This window comes from Bombina bombina, chromosome 10, assembly GCF_027579735.1.
Source record: "Bombina bombina isolate aBomBom1 chromosome 10, aBomBom1.pri, whole genome shotgun sequence".
NCBI classification, from domain to species: domain Eukaryota; kingdom Metazoa; phylum Chordata; class Amphibia; order Anura; family Bombinatoridae; genus Bombina; species Bombina bombina.
The window spans coordinates 51,137,358-51,157,040 of NC_069508.1; the positions used below are offsets into that span (position 1 = coordinate 51,137,358).

The 19,683-nt window shown below is 35.3% G+C and overlaps 1 protein-coding gene across 1 annotated transcript in view; it reads right to left on the reverse strand.

Annotated features, from left to right (window-relative positions):
• Positions 1-6,141: 6,141 nt before the first annotated feature.
• The window catches only part of DPYD (dihydropyrimidine dehydrogenase), a 1,643,387-nt gene continuing 1,629,845 nt past the window's right edge, over positions 6,142-19,683 (reverse strand). Inside the window, exons 22-23 of the mRNA XM_053694067.1 lie at positions 12,234-12,374; positions 6,142-7,645 (exon numbers count right to left, since the gene is read on the reverse strand). Coding sequence (XP_053550042.1) covers positions 7,475-7,645; positions 12,234-12,374 — 312 coding nt within the window. The 3' untranslated portion in view covers positions 6,142-7,474. The remainder of the gene's footprint in view (positions 7,646-12,233; positions 12,375-19,683) is intronic.

Genomic DNA, 19,683 nt, shown 5'->3' on the forward strand with positions numbered 1-19,683 from the left:
ACGTAATGCTTAGGAGCAGGCCCATTCCTGGAGCACTTTATGGCAGCAGTTTTGCAAGAATGTTATCCATTTGCAAGAGCACTAGAACGCAGCACTATTTCCTACCATGTAGTGCTCCATACACCTAGGTATCTCTTCAACACAGAATATCATGGGAACGATGCAAATTTGATCATAGACGTAAATTGGAAACTTTTTAAAATAGTATTCTCTGGCTTAGTCACAAAAGACATTTTTTGTTTCATATCCCTTTAATGTCAACACAAGAAACATACTGTATATGAACACTGTTTTGCTCATCCACCCTAAATTCACTACTAAAGTAAAAATTCAGGTAGAGCATCCAATTCTAAAAAACTTTCCGAATTAAAGGTATGTATTCCTAAATACTGAATTCCAAAATCCAGAACTATTTCAAAATCCAGACTTTCATTAATAATTTTTTTTCATAAAATTATTAAAAATTTCCATTTTCCCAACCAGTAAAAAAAGAACGTAGGCAGAGTAAACTGTATGTTCTAAAATGCAAATTATAGTATTTAATACCTTTCTGATGGTACTATGTATACAAATGATGTAAAACTACCTTTAGGTTGTATGTATAAGCGGTATTATGACAAAATAAATATCGTCTAAATGACGTCAAATTCTTTTGTTTACACTTGGGAATAGATTTATCATATGTTGAGCTTGAGTGGACATGATTCACTAAAGCTAATCATGTCCGCTCAACATTGCTAAATACGGACAACATACACTGTCCGCATTTAACATTGCACAAGCATTTTGGTGAAATGCTTGTGCAATGTCGCCCCCTACTCACTGGTGATTAATTGGCCACTAGCAGGGGCTGTCAATAATGCTGATCGGATCGGAATTATTTCAGTCCTCCACTTCTTAATTTATGTTTCAGGCGAGTCTGAACGATGGGCCTCAGTAGCAGCATCGGCTACTTAAAGGGACATTAAACACTAAATAAATGATAGCTAGAATGATGCATTCAAAGAAAAGATTAGTCTGAGAATAACATGTAGATGTATTTAAGTTTCATTAGCTGTTTAAATATTGACAAAATAAGTGTAAAGTTTACTGTCTATAAAACAATGGGAGCTGCCATGTTGTAACTTCTCTAAATTCTCTACTGTGGCCAATTATGGGCAGTTATAAATATACATGTACGCCGTTAAAAAATTTGCTTCTTTTCGTTTTGATTAGTTAAATAAATAATTTCGTTTTGGCAAATTAGTTTAGCTAAGTGTCTAAAAAATATATATTTTTCGGCAAATTAGTTAATTTAATCTTTTTTTCAGATCCATTCATTTTTTTCGGATCCATTCTTTAATCATATACATTTTTCTATTCTGAAGTTTAGAATAGAATAATGCATATGAATAAAGAATGGATCCTAAAAAACAAAAGGATTCTAAAAAACGATTTAATTTAAAATTGCCACCGATTGCTGAAACAAAATGATCTTAAAACACCGCTGCACCCACATCGCCAACACTAAATAAAGCTATAACCCCTAAACCGCTATCCCCCCACATCACCAACACTACTTAAACCTATTAACTCCTAAACCACACCCCCCACATCTCCGACACTAAATCACAAAAAAACTATTAACCCATAAACCGCCGTTCCCTGACATCCCCAACCCGAACTAAACCTATTAACCCCGAAACATCCGTCCCCCCACATCGCCAACACTACCTAAACCTATTAACCTGTAAACCGCACCCCACCAAATCATCAACACTAACTAAATCCATAAATAAAGCTATTAATCCCTGCGAGTGTCAGAGTATTTTTTCACATTCCCTCCAGTGAATGTTAGATAATTGTGGCCTAAGTCACAAACGTTTCCTTTTTTTGTTAAATATTCACCTGTTTTCAGGTTGCATGAGGGTCTGTTGCCCGGTAAATCTAGGAAACACGAAACAGTACATGATTAATAAACATGCACAAATAGGAATCTACCGCAAATATCCTTATGAGGATCTTAGCTTACCATGATAGGCATTCAGAAACAAAAAAACAACTTTACCTTTTAGTTACCACTTTGGAAAACAAATTACAAGACTTCCTTCCCCTACTAGCTTCACAAGAAAGCTGAACATCCAGGTTGTTCATTTTCATGTTTTTATGGGACAAATTTCTTATTGCTGATGGTTCATATTCTCTTCTCTGATTAGTTGTTTCTAATTCAGAGGTGCTGCTCTCAGGGAAACTTACACTCCAACTTGATAATAGTAATTACAAAGTATATTACTCTTAAGGTGATCCTGCTAATCAGGTAATTTTCGATTGTACAGTATAATGTGCTTGAGCCTTTTTGACATTTTGCTGAAAGTGGCTTTTCTTTTGAATTAAAATGTTGTTTGACCAAAGCGTTTGAAAGTTTGAATTGTAAAACCCACCCATAATTTTTTTTATAAAAAATAATAAAAGATTTGATTATCTTTCTCCTATTTCTTAGGTATACTGTGTCACCAATACCTTTGTGAATATTTATCGATAATTTTAAGTTTCAAAAGTCAAAATTTTGCTCTTCAACCTCAAATCTGAAAGGAACAGGGCATGGAAGTATGGGTATTTCAGATCTGCCGCGACGGGAAAACATTTTGCCTCATTGCTAATTAATAGACTTGTGCAGCACTGAAAAATTAGTTTAGGACAAATCTTTTGGAATTAATATTCTGAAAAATATTCACTATTCACTGCACTATTCAGAATTTTCTTAGTTAAAACAAAACGAAAACGGAATATTCTTGGAACCTGTTGCCTTATACTTACCTCTACCGTGCTGGAGAGCTGTGCAGAGAATTCCAGAGCCTGGGTTAAAGGCTAAGGGCCTTTACTGTAGGCTCTGGAATCTGTTACGCTAATCCTCCTATTAGCGTGGTATGTGGCTCTGTGAAGAAGGGTCAGGATTAGCGTGCTTCTCCAGCATGGTAGAGGTAAGTATTTAACAGAACAAAGTTGTAACTGACCATAATAGTCTCAGAAGACCGGAGTCATTCAAATGCAAGTGTGAAGGGTACAGGACTGCACCTGTCCTCCTACTTCTGCTGCTAGGTAGAGGTATATACACTCTATTCCTTGTGCATTTGTATAAAAGTCTCTTGTGATATAGCTAGTTGTGGAGTGTATGAAGTTGCTTCAATATAGTGGAGTGTCATGGAGTGTCAAAGGTGTTTCAGCACAATGAAACCATACGGTCATATGTAACCATTGTTAGAGAGAAGAGAGCAAACAAACTAAGGAGCTATACAGCTCAACTCACGTCCCTCTAGTAGCGGTAGTCCTCCTTTCGGGTTCTGCGATCACCTCTCCGGGTAATATTTATATCCGTTGCGCTCCCTATTCGGGGACTTGGCTAAGATTACGGCGTGGGAGCCGAAACATGTTAGCCTAACTTACTCCTTCAACCACCTTTAAGATTTTACCCCTAGGACGATGGTCCTTTTGTTTGTAAATTTTCATCAATAAAATTGTGTTTTTATAACCTCCGTAGACACCCGGTGCTCCATTTTTTCTTATTTTGTAAGTATTTAACCCTTAAAATCTAATTTAAAGGAAAAAATGAATACTAATGAATTTAGTCAGTATTTGTTCCTTTTCTTTCAAATTAGTTCAGGCATTTGCTCGGATATTTGTTTCTCAAAAACAAATGAATATCCACGTTTTTCCCACAAATTAACATTCGTAACAAAACTAATGCACAAGCCTATTAAATAATAAACAACTTTTGTGTAAGGAAAACGTATGTCTAAATTCATTTTCAGTGTTCTTTTTAACATTTGTATAGGGGGATATAATCTATTAGGATAAACCACTTGACTTTTATGAAATATCCTATGTAAAAAGAAAACAAATTCCAAGGCTCAAAGGTCTGATATTATTTCTTTAAGCCCCCTATGGTTTGTCTTAATCTAGCTTCCACCTCTGCAGTCTGAAAGGACACCAGAATTGACAGTCTGCTTTTATTTCTCGCGTAGGGACACCTTATTTTAGATGTTTAAATGAAGTGAATGACTTCGTTTGTAATCATATTTGTCTATATTTGCTATAACATTTGCTGATTTACATTTTTTGTATTTTAATTCTGTTCTTTACTTTTTACACAAACATAGTAAATGATGCTTCTTGCCATTGAAAACAATTGTCATTTAAAAATTGTTCTTAATGGAAGCATAGAATAAATCATTGTACATTACAGTTGAATACTTCTTTGTAGAAAACCATAGCACATACTGTTTCTGCTGCACCAGAGGATTCTGGGTATGGAAATGGACTTTACAATTCCCCATCATTTTGCTACTTGTTGTACAGTTCCAAATACTGATATCCTCATTACAATGCAGTGCTCCTCTAAACAGCCTTAATGCATAGTATGAATAAGTACACCAAGAGAAATTGCGTTAGGACAGTTTATGGTCTAATTAGACCTCATCAGCATGTGATAGAATTCTTACCTGCTGTATAGTTAAGCTGCCATAGAGTATCTAAATCATTTAACATAAGTTATTGTGATTAAAAACATGAATACAATAAACTCCTCCCTTTGCAACTGAAGACTAATCCATTGGATTCATAATGTAACGGAGTGTTTTATCCATCATTTCTTACTCACCATAACTTATATAGAAAAGCTATACTGAAGATCTTTTACTTTTATTTTTTTTTAAATTCTGGTTTTAGAGCCTTTGATTCATCATATGTCTAATAAACTACAGAAATTATTAGATACTAAATAAACCTTTACATTTGCAGTAGTATTTTTAATATTAACTTTCAACATTGGACCTGGATTTTTTTTTAATAAAAAATATATGTTCCATTTTGTATGAAGAGTGTCTCTTTCCTTATAACTTATGCTTAGGAGGAAAGGGTGCTTTATTGATAGGGACTAGTTGGCCCTAGGGTTCTTATATGACATCAAAATCTATTTCTCTTAGAAAATGCAATTTAGGGGTCGATTTATTAAAGGCTTCATCTGCCTCTGACTGCAGGTTCTCACAAGAGAACCTGCAGTCATGATTTATCAAGCAGCAGTCATCAGACCGCTGCTTCCCTAACTATTCTCCACCTCTTAGGTTTAGAATTTCAATCGGACCAAACCGGGGAGATTGACAGCTCCTGCCCGTATGATTGGCTGTGGGCGGCGTTGCACAAGAGCGCAAAATAGCATTCTTGTGCAATGCTGAATTCCGCCAGCAGAATTCAGTCTGCCAGAGGTGAGCTGTAGCGGACAGGGGCCCTTAGTGTTTTGAGTTTATAAACAAGAACAAGGAAGTTTGTGTTAAGGTAACTATCAAGAAAACCTATGAGATAAAGACTATCCCTGTTATTTAAATACTACTGACGGAAAGCATATCGTTTTACTAACAATTTATAGGTTATTTTAAAACTCTCAGTAATACAGCTTACGTAATACATACATTTAAGTGTATAGTGGAAGCTAATAGCTTTTATGGAACAGACAAGAGTCTGTTGTTTTATAATCCCTTTTAATAATGGATAAACCTATAGATGGTACCAAAACATCTGTTACATTTATGATTGAAACAAGCAAGATAAATGTGGTGAACGTAAGTAAAGCACATTGCTTTATTTTCCCTTACAAAAGATGCCCAAGGTATTAGCAAGCCATATGGCTTTCATATTGTCTGTTTCTCTATAATGAAAAAAAGGAATGCAAATTTTCTCAAGGTATCCAAAATGTGATTTGAACACAGTACTGAGATGAAACAATGGTTGAATTGCTGCATTACCATCTCTGCTAAATATTTAAAGCTTTATCAATTAAATTGTCTTCCTTGTATGGAATACAATGGATTTCAATTTTATTCGGCCCTGATTATTCTAATTACAGTAATTGCCAGTATTGCTTAAATTAATAACAGCAACAGAAAGCTGCAAAAAGGGTAGAAATTACAAGGGTACCTGTGAAGTACAAAAATTACAAGAACAAAAGGATTTGAAGAATAGTTTAAAACAATAGAACAATTCTTTAAAAATCTAATTTATTGCAGTATTAAATATATACTTTCATTTGTTCCAATGAGTGACTGCAAATTACTTGTTTATTGAGCATTAAATAACATTTAAATAACAAAAAAAACACACAAGACCATCTTATTGCAGAATATAATATATTTTAATTATTTTATGCAGATTTAGATAATAAAACACTTGATAATGTGGCATTTGTATCAAACATAATTAATTTAATACAGTTTTTCTGAAATAATTAGAATTGTCTCGATATATTTCAAATGTGAATACCACTCATATGTATTAAAGATTTTTTTTTTATTGTATGCTATATAATCATCTTATAGTAAAAAGTATTTATAACTTTTTTTAAATTCTGGTTTTAGAGCCTTTGATTCATAAGTCTAATAAACTACAGGAATTATTAGATACTAAATAAACCTTTACATTTGCAGTAGTATTTTTATTTTTAATATTAACTTTTAACATTGGACCTGGATTTTTATTTTTTAAGAAATATTTTTAGGTCTTCTACAAATCTCAATGCATTTTAAGGTAAGAACACTGAGCAAATACGATAAACGTTTAGCAAACTATTTGCATAAACATATCAATGACATTGGTTTAACCCCTTAAGGATACAGCTCTGATCTGCTCAATTGTTCCATGAGGGAATAATTCTGTCGTTGGCCATTAAAAGGTTAAACATAAAACTTCTATAAGTAGTGGGACTAATGAAAAATGATTGACACCTGTCTGACATTATATTATTGTGAATCATCAGTAAGAAAGAAAAAAACAAAAAACCTAGAGAAGATATTACCCTACTGAACAATAATTTGGTTAGAGTAGCAATATCTCCTAATTCTCTTCTATGAATTGAGGCAGAAATTCAAAATTAATTGTATATTTTGTGAGGTTTTTTTTTAACGAGCTGAGCAGTTTATATTCAAAATGGTTAATGTATTTGTTTTTTCAGTACACATTATGAGCTCTAATGTATTAAGGATTAAGAAATACATTATGTTTTATCAGTGGACGCACTGCACAAAGTACTTAATCCAGTGTTAAATCCTTATGGTGAATCTGCTGTCTCTGTATACAAACAGTAATTCTTTTATAAGTCTTTGTTTTTCACATAACTAATTATGTTGTACAGTATTGAACTACAAAGCAAACAGAAAATGCAGGAGATTTTTTTTAGCTGAAATACATTGTGTAGCTTTTACTAATATATTTCCATGAAAAAAAACAAGAAGAAAAAAAAAAAGCAGTACTATTATGGAAAGAGTTAAGGATACATTCTAATTAATTCTAATAAAATGCATGCATTTATAGTTTGTGTAATAAGTAGTATTACAATTATTCATGTTTTTTTCTATAATATGATCTGATTTCAAATAATGTATGATAATGATACTTTATATCAACCATGGAAGATGTGAAGTTAGTATTAATTGTTGAACTGGTCACCCTAGCACACGGGATTCACAGTTAAGGGCAAGCCTCTCTTTGGTATATAAGGCGTTGTCCTGGTAACCATTTTGATGCAGTCAATAATAGGGCATACACTGAGACACAGAGTGCAGCCTGTACAACTGTCATTGACCATGGGCAGGTGGGTCTCAGGATCAAACTCGATAGCCTGCAAATAGAAATAAATGGTTTGGATGTCATTCCAATAAAGGTCAACAGTGCCCCAATCTGAGTTTTCACATTTTCATTATGAAGCCTGTTTGAGACATGATGTACAGTTCTGCATTGCAGCTATAGCAACAATTTAGCTAAAAGTAATTCTATTATATTTAAAAACAATGCCAAGCCAGCCTCTGGGGAAAAATAATATATATATATATATATACAGTATATATAAATACTTGAATGCTATGTTTACATGTTGGACATATAATTTACAAGGGAAATATTGCAACTGTGGGTTTTCAATATAAAATATCACAATTAAAATGCAGCACTACAAATGTCCCAATTGAAATGTCACAGGTTCAAATGTCACAGGTTAAAATTAGCAATGGAAAATATGACAAACATTTTAACCTTTTAATTCCTAACGTGTTAAAGCATTGATATGTAGTACATTGACATGCTAATCTGTCAGTATAGTGGATCCCAAAGGGTTAATTTAAAGAGAAACTTAAGACAGATTTTATACAAGCTCAGTAAATTATGCGCCTCATTGAATAAAACATCTACATACATGAACTCCGTCGTTTTGCAAAATGCTTCTTGCGTATTGTTTGCTTACATCGATTGAGCAATCATGGTAAAGAATGTTGTAGGGTTAGTGTGTTGCATACAAGGTTATGCATTTAAACGGATATGAAACCCAAAAATGTTATTGCATGATTCAGATAGAGCATGCAATTTTAAACAGCTTTCTAATTTACTTCTATTATCAATTTTTCTTAGTTCTCTTGGTATCTTTTGTTGAAAAGAAGGGATGTATGCTTAGAAGCCAGCCCATTTCTGGAGCACTATATAGCAGCATTGTTGCAAGAATGTTATGCATTTGCACTATTTCCTGTCATGTAGTGCTCCATACTGTATGTCTACCTAAGTATCTCTTCAACACAGAGTATCATGGGAAAGAAGCAAATTTGAAGATATAAGAAGTAAATTAGATTATTTTTTTTTTAAATGGTATACTCTGTCTGAATTGACAAATAACATTTTTGTTTACATATCCCTTTATTTTTCTCTGTAGGAAATAAACCCCCAAATTTTCAGGCTTAACTTACAGGAAAAGCATTCAAACTTGATAATAAGAGGGATATTTATCAAGCTGTCAACCGCAAATACGCCGGAATTCCGCAGCGTAATTGTTGCAAGCTTGATCCGACCTAGTTATCAAAGAAAACAGACCGTCAAAAGTTGAAATTTGTGATATAACATACGATCCACCGGTCTCAATCCAACGCAGATCGATGCTTAAGTCATTACATATGTTACGAATACACATTCGGCTCTGACACTTTTTCCCATTTATCAAATTTCTAACAAGTACGCTCACGGCTATTCTAGCCCAGCGTATCTGGTTTTCAATCCGCCACCCTGGAGGGCACGGATGCCATAGAAATCAATGGGAGTCTGAAAGCAGCGAAAGCTTATGTTCGATGCCAGATATGTCATTGATTTATATGGTTGAAAACAAGTAACGTTTAACCTAACACCCTAACATAAGCCCCAAGTCTAAACACCCCTAATCTGCCATCCCCGACATCGCCGCCACCTACATAATGTTATTAAACCTTATTCCGCCGCTCTCGGACCCCTGCCGCAACCAAAATTAAGTTATTAACCCCTATCCCGCCTCTCCCGGACCCCCCCGCCGCTACTAAATAAACGTATTAACCCCTAAACCTCTGGCCTCCCACATCACTACCACTAACTAAACATATTTACCCTTAAACCGCCAGTCCCCCACATCACCATAAACTAAATTAAGCTATTAACCCCTAAACCTAGCAACTCGCTAACTTTAAGTTAAAATACAACATCCCTATCTTAAAATAAATTTAAATTTACCTGTAGAATTAAAATAAACTATTTTTAAACTATTAATTAACCTACTCTAACTATTAAACTATTTATTTAGGTTGCAGCGGGGTCTGGGAGAGGCGGGATAGGGGTTAAATATTTTAGTATAGTGGCAGCGTTTAGTGACAGGGTATAAATAAAGTTGGGAAAAAGCCGAATAGACGCAAGATCGATGACTGCTAGTTAACAACAGTCCGATGCTCATCGCCCCGTACTTGGTGCGAGTCTTTTTGACAACTTTTTTTTATATAAATAGGGAGATCGTATTCAGGTGTGCGGCCGCGATGTTAGGCGAGCGTATTGGTGCCGGCGAATGCAGCACAGTTGACAGCTTGATATATATCTCCCAAAATGTTCATTGCAAATTTGGTTTTACTTTGCTTAATTAAATATTTGAATAGAGCTTTAAATTTGTGTTTAATGTCCCATCAATACTAAACCTAACCTAACCCTGCAACATTTTGATTACAGTGCTGTAAAATTGTGTTTGTATACTAAAGCTGTGTTTAAGACAATCCGTAAAATGCCATTTTATACAATTGTATGCAGTGAAATTACTCTTCTTCCAAAGAACAAACTAACAAAAATATTCAATCTATGTTTCTGTGTTTAAGAATATAGAAGTGAAATAATATATAGCTATTTTCTCTGCTATATTAAGGCTATTCTACAGATATAATACATATGCTTTACATAATAACACAGTTTCTCTATACTTATGAAAAAAAAAAAATGAGATTTATGATTTTGTTTTGATTTTTTGTTTGTACCTGAAATGTGTAACTATAAAAAGGTTAACTCTGTTATGCCGAATATACAGTAGTTTGAGGTAACAGTACAAGACAACACATTTTATTATGGCACAGTGTCATGAATAGTCTACATCTATTTTAATCAATTTAGGATTTTTACAAGAATATAGATTTTTTGTTTTGTCACTTTAGATAGCAGGTAGAAAAATATCTGTGTCTAGAATTGGTCACATTTTTCTTTTTCTTTTTGGGGGAGGTAAAAATGTAAACATTCTTACATACATAAAAAGTAATATGTTTAAATATTACAAAGTATGATTTTTTTTGTCAATAAATTAGTTTAAAGGGATACTGAACTCAAATTTTTTTCTTTCATGATTCAGACAGAGCATGCAATTTTAAGCAACTTTCTAATATACTCCTATTATCAATTTTTCTTCGTTCTCTTGCTATCTTTATTTAAAAAGAAGGCATTTAAGCTTTGTTATTGGTTGAGTACTCTGGACAGCACTTTTTTATTGGTGGATGAATTTAACCACCACCACCAATTAGCAAGAACAAGCCAGGTTGCTCACCAAAAATGGGCTGGCATCTAAATTTACATTCTTGCATTTCAAATAAAGATACCAAGAGAATGAAGAAAATTTGATAATAGGAGTGAATTAGAAAGTTGCATAAAATTGCATGCTCTATCTGAATCACGATAGAAAAAAAATTGGGTTCAGTGTCCCTTTAAAGGAACAATCCACTTGAAAATTGTTATCTAGCCCATAGTTATTACAAATCAACAATATAGACTATTAAAGGCACATTAAACTGCTGGACACAACCATCCTAGAAGGGTTACTACTAGAAGGTTTTTTTTTTATTTCATCCTGTTCCTGCAGCTCCTTTCAAATTTGTTCTCCAGTTTTAATAGCTTAAAGATACATACAGATACTGAAGCTCCGCCTCTTTGTACTTTGGGCTGCCATCTTGGAGCTCATCTATTCTCACAGCCTGTGACATTAGCAGTGCACACTCACAGATCAGTAATATTGTCAGTTGTATACTGTGCTTCAGGTTAGGGTACATGATACAGAGGAGCTGTACATTTTTTGCAGCTGTTGCATAGCTCTATATTATTGTTAAAATATTTCTTTAAATATATTTTGTGTAACTGTAAAATGTGTAAAAAATTAAAAAATGTAAAAATCACATGAGGTTTCAGACACTAACTTCAAGCAAATGATACAGCTGTAAAAAGCAGGCAATATCACTGATCTGTGAGTGTGCACAGCTTCTGTCACAGGTGTGAGAATACCTGAGCTCCAAGATGGCGGCCCCAATACAAATAGGCGGAGCTTAACTATCAGGCACCTTTAAGCTATTAAAATAAGGAGAACTGATTTGTAAAGAGCTGCAGGGACAGGATGAAATACAATAATCTAGTGAGTAGTTACTATTCTTTTGTAGTTATGCACAGCAGTTTAATGTCCCTTTAAATGGACACTCAAGTCAAAATTAAACTTTTATGATTCAGATGGAGTCAGCCATTTTAAACAACTTTCCAATTTATTTCCATTAACAAAAGGTGCACAGTCTTTTTATATTTACACTTTTTGAGTCACCATTTCCTACTGAGCATGTGCAAAAATTCATAGAATATACATATATGCATTTGTGATTGACTGATGGCCGTCACATGGTACAGGGGGAGTGGTAATATACATAACTGAAATTTGTCAGAAAAAAAAAATTCTACTCATTTGAAGGTCAGACTAAGTGCTATTGCATTGTCTTTTTATCATGCATTTGTTTATTATGCAAATCTACTGTATTTACTTGTCCTTTAAATGTCACAGTCTTTAATAAACAAAAGTAGCACAACATTGGACACTCTTCTATGATAAATATCAGCTTTTTTTTGTAAATGAGTAATCATACCTGGTAGCCAGAGTCATTGCAGGTCATGTAACATTTTCCACAGTTGATGCACATTTCCTCATCAATCAGGGCTTGCACTTGCTCCTGTGTGTTTAATTCACCATATGATCCAATATACTGCAATGCTCTGCCAATTACATCCTGAAGCAATTATGACAAAATCATTTGATAAAAATAAATTACTTCCCTAAGACTTGCATAAGCACATTAAACCACGCACAGAACAATTACTATAGATAAAAGCAGCCTTTCCGACATTACATATATACCATAATTATTGTATAAATGAAATGTTACCATACAGCTAGGTAAATCGAGTTTAAAATGATATGCATGAAATAACTACAAGATTGTTTATGTTCAATGTATTCTGTTATATCAAATTTCCACATTATTTAAAGAAACAAAGGAATTGCAGATCATGGATCTTTAAAGGGATGTGAAACCCATTTTTTTCTTTCATTAATCATATTGACCATCCAATTTTAAATAGCTTTCAGATTTACTTATATTATAAAATTTGCTTCATTCTCTTGATACCCTTTTTTGAAGGAGCAGTAAAGCACTACAGGGAGTTATTTGAAAACATCTGTAAGCCAATGAAAAGATGTCATATATGTGCAGCCACCAATTAGCAGCTAGAGTTCCCCGTTCCAGGTATTCTTTCAGCAAAGGATACCAAGAGAATGAAGCAAATTTTAGAGTAGAAGTCATTTTGAAAGTTTTTTTTTTTTTTAATTGTACGCTCTATATATGATAAAGAAAAAAAAATGTGACTTTAAAATTAGCAAACTGTATTCAAAGAGACATAAAAGTCAAATTGAAATATCCATAAAAACATAATTTATGCTTAAGTGATAATTTATTTGATGGTGGCGAGAGTCCACAAGTCATTACTTCTAGGAATTCCACTCCTCGCCACTAAGAATAGGCAGAAATTCCCAAACTGCAAGAGAACTTAAACCTTCCCCTCTCACTTCTAAACCAGACTTATGTATAGCTAAACAAGGAGACAAACAAAGGTAGGAAAGGACAAAAGCAAGGAAAAAGAAGGTGCAAACTAGAACTGCGCCAGAAAAATAAATTGATAAAAATAATTACAAAAAATGGACAGATCTTGTGGATTCCCACCACCATGAAATAAATGAATTTGTCAGGTAAGCATAACTTATCTTTTATTTCATAAAGGTGGTGAGAGTTCATCAATCATTACTCCTGGTAACAAATAGCCAAGGTGTGGAGTCCATAAGTAATTTGAGGGACAACGTTGTTTTTATTACTTTATTTATAATTTTATATTTTGTTATTATAAAAAAAATGTATGCAAATACCTAATATTCAGAAAGAAACAAAAACATCAAAATGGTGGAACTTGGTAAATGTATGTAAAAAATGCCAAGTTGCTGCCTCATTCTTCAAAGCTCAGGAAGCACAAAACAGACCTAATAGAATGGGCAACAATACATTTAGGAGGAGACTGTCCCATCTCCAAGTAAGCCCTGTGAATCAAAAGTTTCAGCTAGGAAGTTAAAGTAACAGCTCTGGCCTTTCGACTCCTCCCAGGACCAGAGAAATTAATAAATAAACTTGAGGATTGTCTAAAATTCTTAGTTGCCTGCAAATAGAATTTCAAAGCTCTTACATCATCCAAATGATGAATAAGCCTCCCTTTAGAACAAAAGAGGTAGAACAACAATCTCCTGATTAATGTTATCTGAAAACACCACCTTTAGCAAGAAATCAAACGTAGTCCTTAAAACTGCCTTATCCTGGTGAAAAACAAGATAAGTAGGCTCAAAGGAAAGAGCAAACAACTCAAGAAGCACTTCTATCAGAAGATAGTGCTAAAAGAAACAAAATGTTCCAAAACAAAAGTTGAATATCCAAATTGTGCATAGTTTCAAAAGGAAAAACCTGCAACACTCTTAAAACCAAATTAAGGTTCCAAGGAGGAGAAATTGGTTTAATCCCTGGCTTAATCCTGACTAAAGCTTGAACAAAACTCTGACTGTCAGGATACTTAGCATTTTTTTTGGTGAAATAAAACCGAAAGAGCCAAGATCTGACCCTTAAGAAAACTAGCTGATAAATTCTTATCCAAGAAATTTAAGAATTCTAGAAATTCAAAAAGAATGCCAGCTAAAACCCGGTTTCTCACATCATGAAAGAGAAACCAAAATCTTGTGATACATATTTCTTGTCAAAGTTTTATGGCCTAAATTAAGATTTCAATGACGGCATCAGAAAACAACTCTGTTTTAAAACTAGGAAGTCTCCAATCCATCAAGTTGCGAGACTCAAGATCTTGATGATAAAGGGACCTTGAGAGAGAAGGTCATGGTGCAGAGGAAGAGATTATGAAGCACAATTGGACATCTGTACCAGATTTGCAAACCACATTCTGCAAGGTCAAGTTGGAGCAATCAGTATTATTAATGACAGCTCCAGTTTGATCTAGTGGCAACAGAATAATTGGTGGAAAGATGTAAGCAAGATAAAAAGTATCAAGTAGCTACAAAAGGTGGAGTTTGCAGATGCTTTTGTAGCTACTTGATCATTTTATCTTGCTTACATCTTTCCACCAATTATTCTGTTGCCAAGAGTGATACACTGGATCAAACTGGAGCTGTCATTAATAATCCCTTGACCTCGCTGAATATCTATATTTGGGAAGCTAGTTCTACCGAGAAGCTGTCAGGTCTATCTCTGGGAGACCCCACCATTCTACAATCATATTAAAAACCTGCAGATGAAGATATACCACTCCCCAGGATGAAGAGATTGGTGACTGAGAAAATCTGCTTTTTAATTGTTCACTCCTGGAATATGAACTGCAGAGAAGGTACACAGATTGCTCTTGGCTTAAGTCAAAATTCAGGAGACCTTATCGCCAAGGAACTGCAATGTTCTTCTTGAGGATTAATATAAGCCACTGATGTAACAATGTCTGATTAAAAATGCAGAAAAGTCTATCTTTTTTTAAGAAAGGTAAGTCTTGATGGACCATGAAGATTGAAGAGTTTCAGAATGTTTACTGCCAACCTTCACCTCCTGAGGAGATCAAACTCCCTGTGCTACCCTGAACCCTCAAACTGCACCCCAAATGAAAGACTTGTGGCTGTCATAACATTCCAGGCTGGACAAACAAATGATGCCCCTAGAGAAATGGACTGGTAAATACCAGGAAAAGGATTGTCTTGCTCTGAAATCCAGAAGGATTTTCTGAGAGAGCTGAGTATAATCCCTGCACTTTTTTTCAAAGAGTTCTCTTTCTCTTCTAACTGGAGTCTCATTCTAAGGTGTCATTATCAACTCAACCGCTATGAGACTTTCCTTGACAAATCAAAGGAAATTAAAATTACAGATAGCTTTCAAGTCTTCAGTTAGTTCTATTTCCTATGGTAGCTCTTTGCATGGAGGTGTTAGGTCGGATGATAGCAGCATCGGATGCTATTCCTTTTCTGTCACACCAAAGAGTAGAAGCTGCTGCAACACAAACAATACTAATTGCTGGCCTAAAAATACCTGCCTACTGAAAAGTCTTTCTATTAAAGGGTTTCCTATCCATAGGATCTTTGAAAGAATAACTATCCTCCAAAGTAATAGTAGTGCATGTCAGTGGCGTATTTAGGTTTTGTGCTGCCCTAAGCACCCAAAATTCTGCTGCCCCCCCTACCCCCACCTCCCCAGGTTTTAGGCCTATTTTAGCCATAATATTTTTTGGTGAGGATGTAACGTCACTTTTTTCCCCATGGCATTTCAAATGTAAATGTTCATGTTCACATGTTCATATGTGTGTGTAGTTCAGTGTGTGGTAAGTTTGTGTAGGTTTGCTTGCAGAATTGTGTGTGTATAAGGGTTGTCATGCATATATTAGGCATTTATACTATATATATATATATATATATATATATATATATATATATATATATATATATATATAGTGTTTAAATTTAAATCTTACAGCCTGCACACAGAGTTATAAAAAGGACATCACACGTACACACAGGCCTATCGTGCTATCGTGTAAATCATTAATGTCAGTGGCAACTAACTTGCTTTTCCTGAGCTGCTGGATGGACTTTTGTTTAGGCACTCATGCAATCCCGGCACTGCCTGCTGTGCACGGTGACTACACACGATCTTTAGAGGCCACTGGCCTGCATTGTGCAGGTATAGAGGCCGGCGGCAGTGATCTATATTCAGCCTTGCCATGCCCCCACCCAATCTATAAAATTAAATACTTTAGGTTGAGAGTGCCCCCATAACCCTAGGTCCCGTGAATCATGTCATTTGTTTGGGTACACACAGCCTTTTGCTTAACTCAGTAGTTTTTTTTCTTGCCAATTTTTTTATTTATATAAGCACAATAAACAGCTTGTTCCTCCCACGGGCTAAGTTTGGACCTGAACCTGAAGGCAGGCTACAAAAAAGTTGTCCCCAGCAATCTGGGCAATCAATATAAATACTCTGTGCCGCTGGACTGGAGGCATCTGACAGCTCTTAAAAACCAAGATTTTTAGTGCGCTTTTATAAAAAAATATTGTCTGTTGTGTACCCTAGCAAATGCACTGATAACGTTCCCTGGGTATATGGGGGCACTCTCAACCTATATTATTTCATTTTACAGGTTGGGTGGGGGCATGGCAGTGCCGAATATAGATTACTGCCGCCGGCCTCTGTAAAGCAGAGCGGTTACCTGCACAATAATTGCAGAAGTGGCAGCCGTTATTGAATCTGCTGGCTGACGGCATTGCAGGGGGCCAGGCAGCAGCGGACCCCTCCAGAGAGGCGGACCTACAGGGTATGGTTGCAACCGTACCTGTTGTGATCCTGGTTGTTCCTCCCCTGCTTCAGGGCCTAAAGGACTCCTCGCACTCCCTGCTGAACTCCATCCTGCGTACAAGCACAGTGCAGCTGGCAAACTACTTCCTGGTGGGAGGTCTTTAGGTGGCGCCTTTGCACTTGTGCAGGCTTAATGGGAAATGTAGTTTACGGTAGCAGTCACACAGTCACTCATGTTTAATCCATTCCAACCTCTGAAAGAGTGGCGCCGGCAGCTGAATTAACATTTTAGTAGACGTACATAACAATTAATACAAAGTTAATTCAGCAGCTTCACCTTCAGTGACTGCAAAAAGTGCCGCCCTTCTCAATCTGCCGCACTAGGCCCAGGCCTTGTTGGCCTAGGCAGTAATACGCCCCTGGTGCATGTAGTTAAGGTAGAAATAGCATCATCCACATTTGTAATAGTTTCCCAAAGTTCAGTGCTAGAAGCAGGTAAAGGAAACATCCTTTTAAATTTTAATGCTGGATCCCTTCCTAATAATAATTAATTCAGAAATAGCATCTGGAACCAGAAAAACTTCAGGAGACTTAGCAGTAGGTTTAAAAATCAAATCCGTTTGCTTAACAGATTTTTCCTCAGGGTCTTTAGGATCTTGAACACCTAAAGTACATAAAACCTCCAACAAAAGCCAGCAGCATCACAAATAGCTGTGTGCACAAAATCCTATATATAGAGCAAAACGAGTGAGGACAGATTCCCTGTCCTCTAAGAGCAGCATTAGACTGATTATAATCCAGAAGGTGATCCAGACAAAAATTACAAAGCTGAGCAGGGGGAAAAACAGCTGTAAGCTTGCAAAGAACACATTTTAAAAAGAGTCACTTTTTGGTGGGCAGAGGGGGTCCTGTGAGAGGGCGGAACCAGCACACGCTTAAAAAAAGCATGGTAAATACAGGGAAAAGATGAGTACACATAAAATACTTGAAGACTCTTATATATTGTCCACAATAGTATGTTTACAAAAAGATTCTGTTTAACAAGATGTCCCCAAGCTATAATGTACCTTATACCAGGTAATACCTACTAATGGTCTGCAGGCTATGTGAGTGCAATATGTAACAACTTAACTTACAAAAACCTATTCTACCGTCCTTAACAGCTTCAGAAGAAAACTGCTCCCAGAAGATAACCCATATAATGCTGTATGTGTTACTACAGAGGATCTAAATGTGGAGTATATTGATGACCCAACAGGAGGAGGCTATGGGACCTGTCCCCGCAATACCTGTGACAAGAATGTGACTCACTAAAAGTAATTATGTAACTTTCTAAAACTCCTAATCTCCCATCTGTCCCAAGAAGCTGCTCTCTGAGGGGAGAATTGGGCCTCAAATCAGCATGAGGATCCCTCTCAACAAAGAAACTGTAGCACCTCAATTTTTAACCTTCCTCCAGTGGAGGCAAAAATAATACTGGTTTACCAGTGAGGTGGGAGGGTTTAAGTGATCTGAGAGTATTGGGAATCTTTGCCTACTCCTAGTGGCCAGGAGTGGAATTCCTAGGAGTAATGACTCATGGACTCTCACCACCTTTATGAATTAAATTATTGATATATATATATATATATATATATATATATATATATATTTTTTTTTTTTTTATTACTTATTTGCACAATTTCCCTTTATTTTAGCTCTCCCTTTAATAATTCTTCAGTATGCTGTGAATATATGGGGGGGATATTTGCTGATATACATATGTTAAAGTGCACTTTATTGCAGTGCCTAAAATAAAATAAAAAAATAGAATCAACTAGCACACATTCAGATAAAATACTATTTCCTACAGCTATGGCTTTAATCTATAAAAAAAAAAAAAAAATAGAAGAGCCAATCAGCAGTTATAAACTATTAGTCAAAAACACCTAGGCTGGGCATTTTAAAGGCTTATTGTAAAACCTTTAAAAATCTTATTCATCTCTATATTTTTCTACTTGAACTTGTAATACTAGAGGTAAACAATGACAGCAGCCTTGGAAAGTTCAAGCTTCAGACTGCACATAGATAGAAATGTAATTTTCATGTCATTTTACAACATATCTAAAATATTGCAAATAATGGATTTCGTTCATGTTTATCATTGCTCATCCAGTACCTCTGCAGACTTATCAGGCAAAATGCTTTAGAAAATAATGTACTGATTCTTCATTCTACTATAATTGAGAAAAATATAAGCTTTTAAAAAAGTATGTGGCCATTGAAACATAGTAACTGAATTTGTTTTCAATTTAAAAGGGCATTTAACAAAAAAAATGTGCATAAGAATGAACACTACTGAAAATATGTTATAGGCACATGAAAGTCAAAATGAAACCTGCTTCAGATAGAGCTTGCAATTTTATAACATTTCTATGTACATTCATTCTCATGGTAGCATTTGTTAAAAAGCAAATTTAGGAAGGCTGTGGAGCAGCCATGCATTAAAGGTAGCTACACACATATGCCTTTTGTCATTCACTCACAAGATGTATTCAGCTATCTCCTAGTTATTGTAGTCAGCTGACTTCCAAGGAAATACAGCACAATCTCTGGGTAAATAGGCACATTGGTAGGTGGGGGTCACACAATGCCCCCCAAAGTCAACCTCTTCATCCAGCCAACC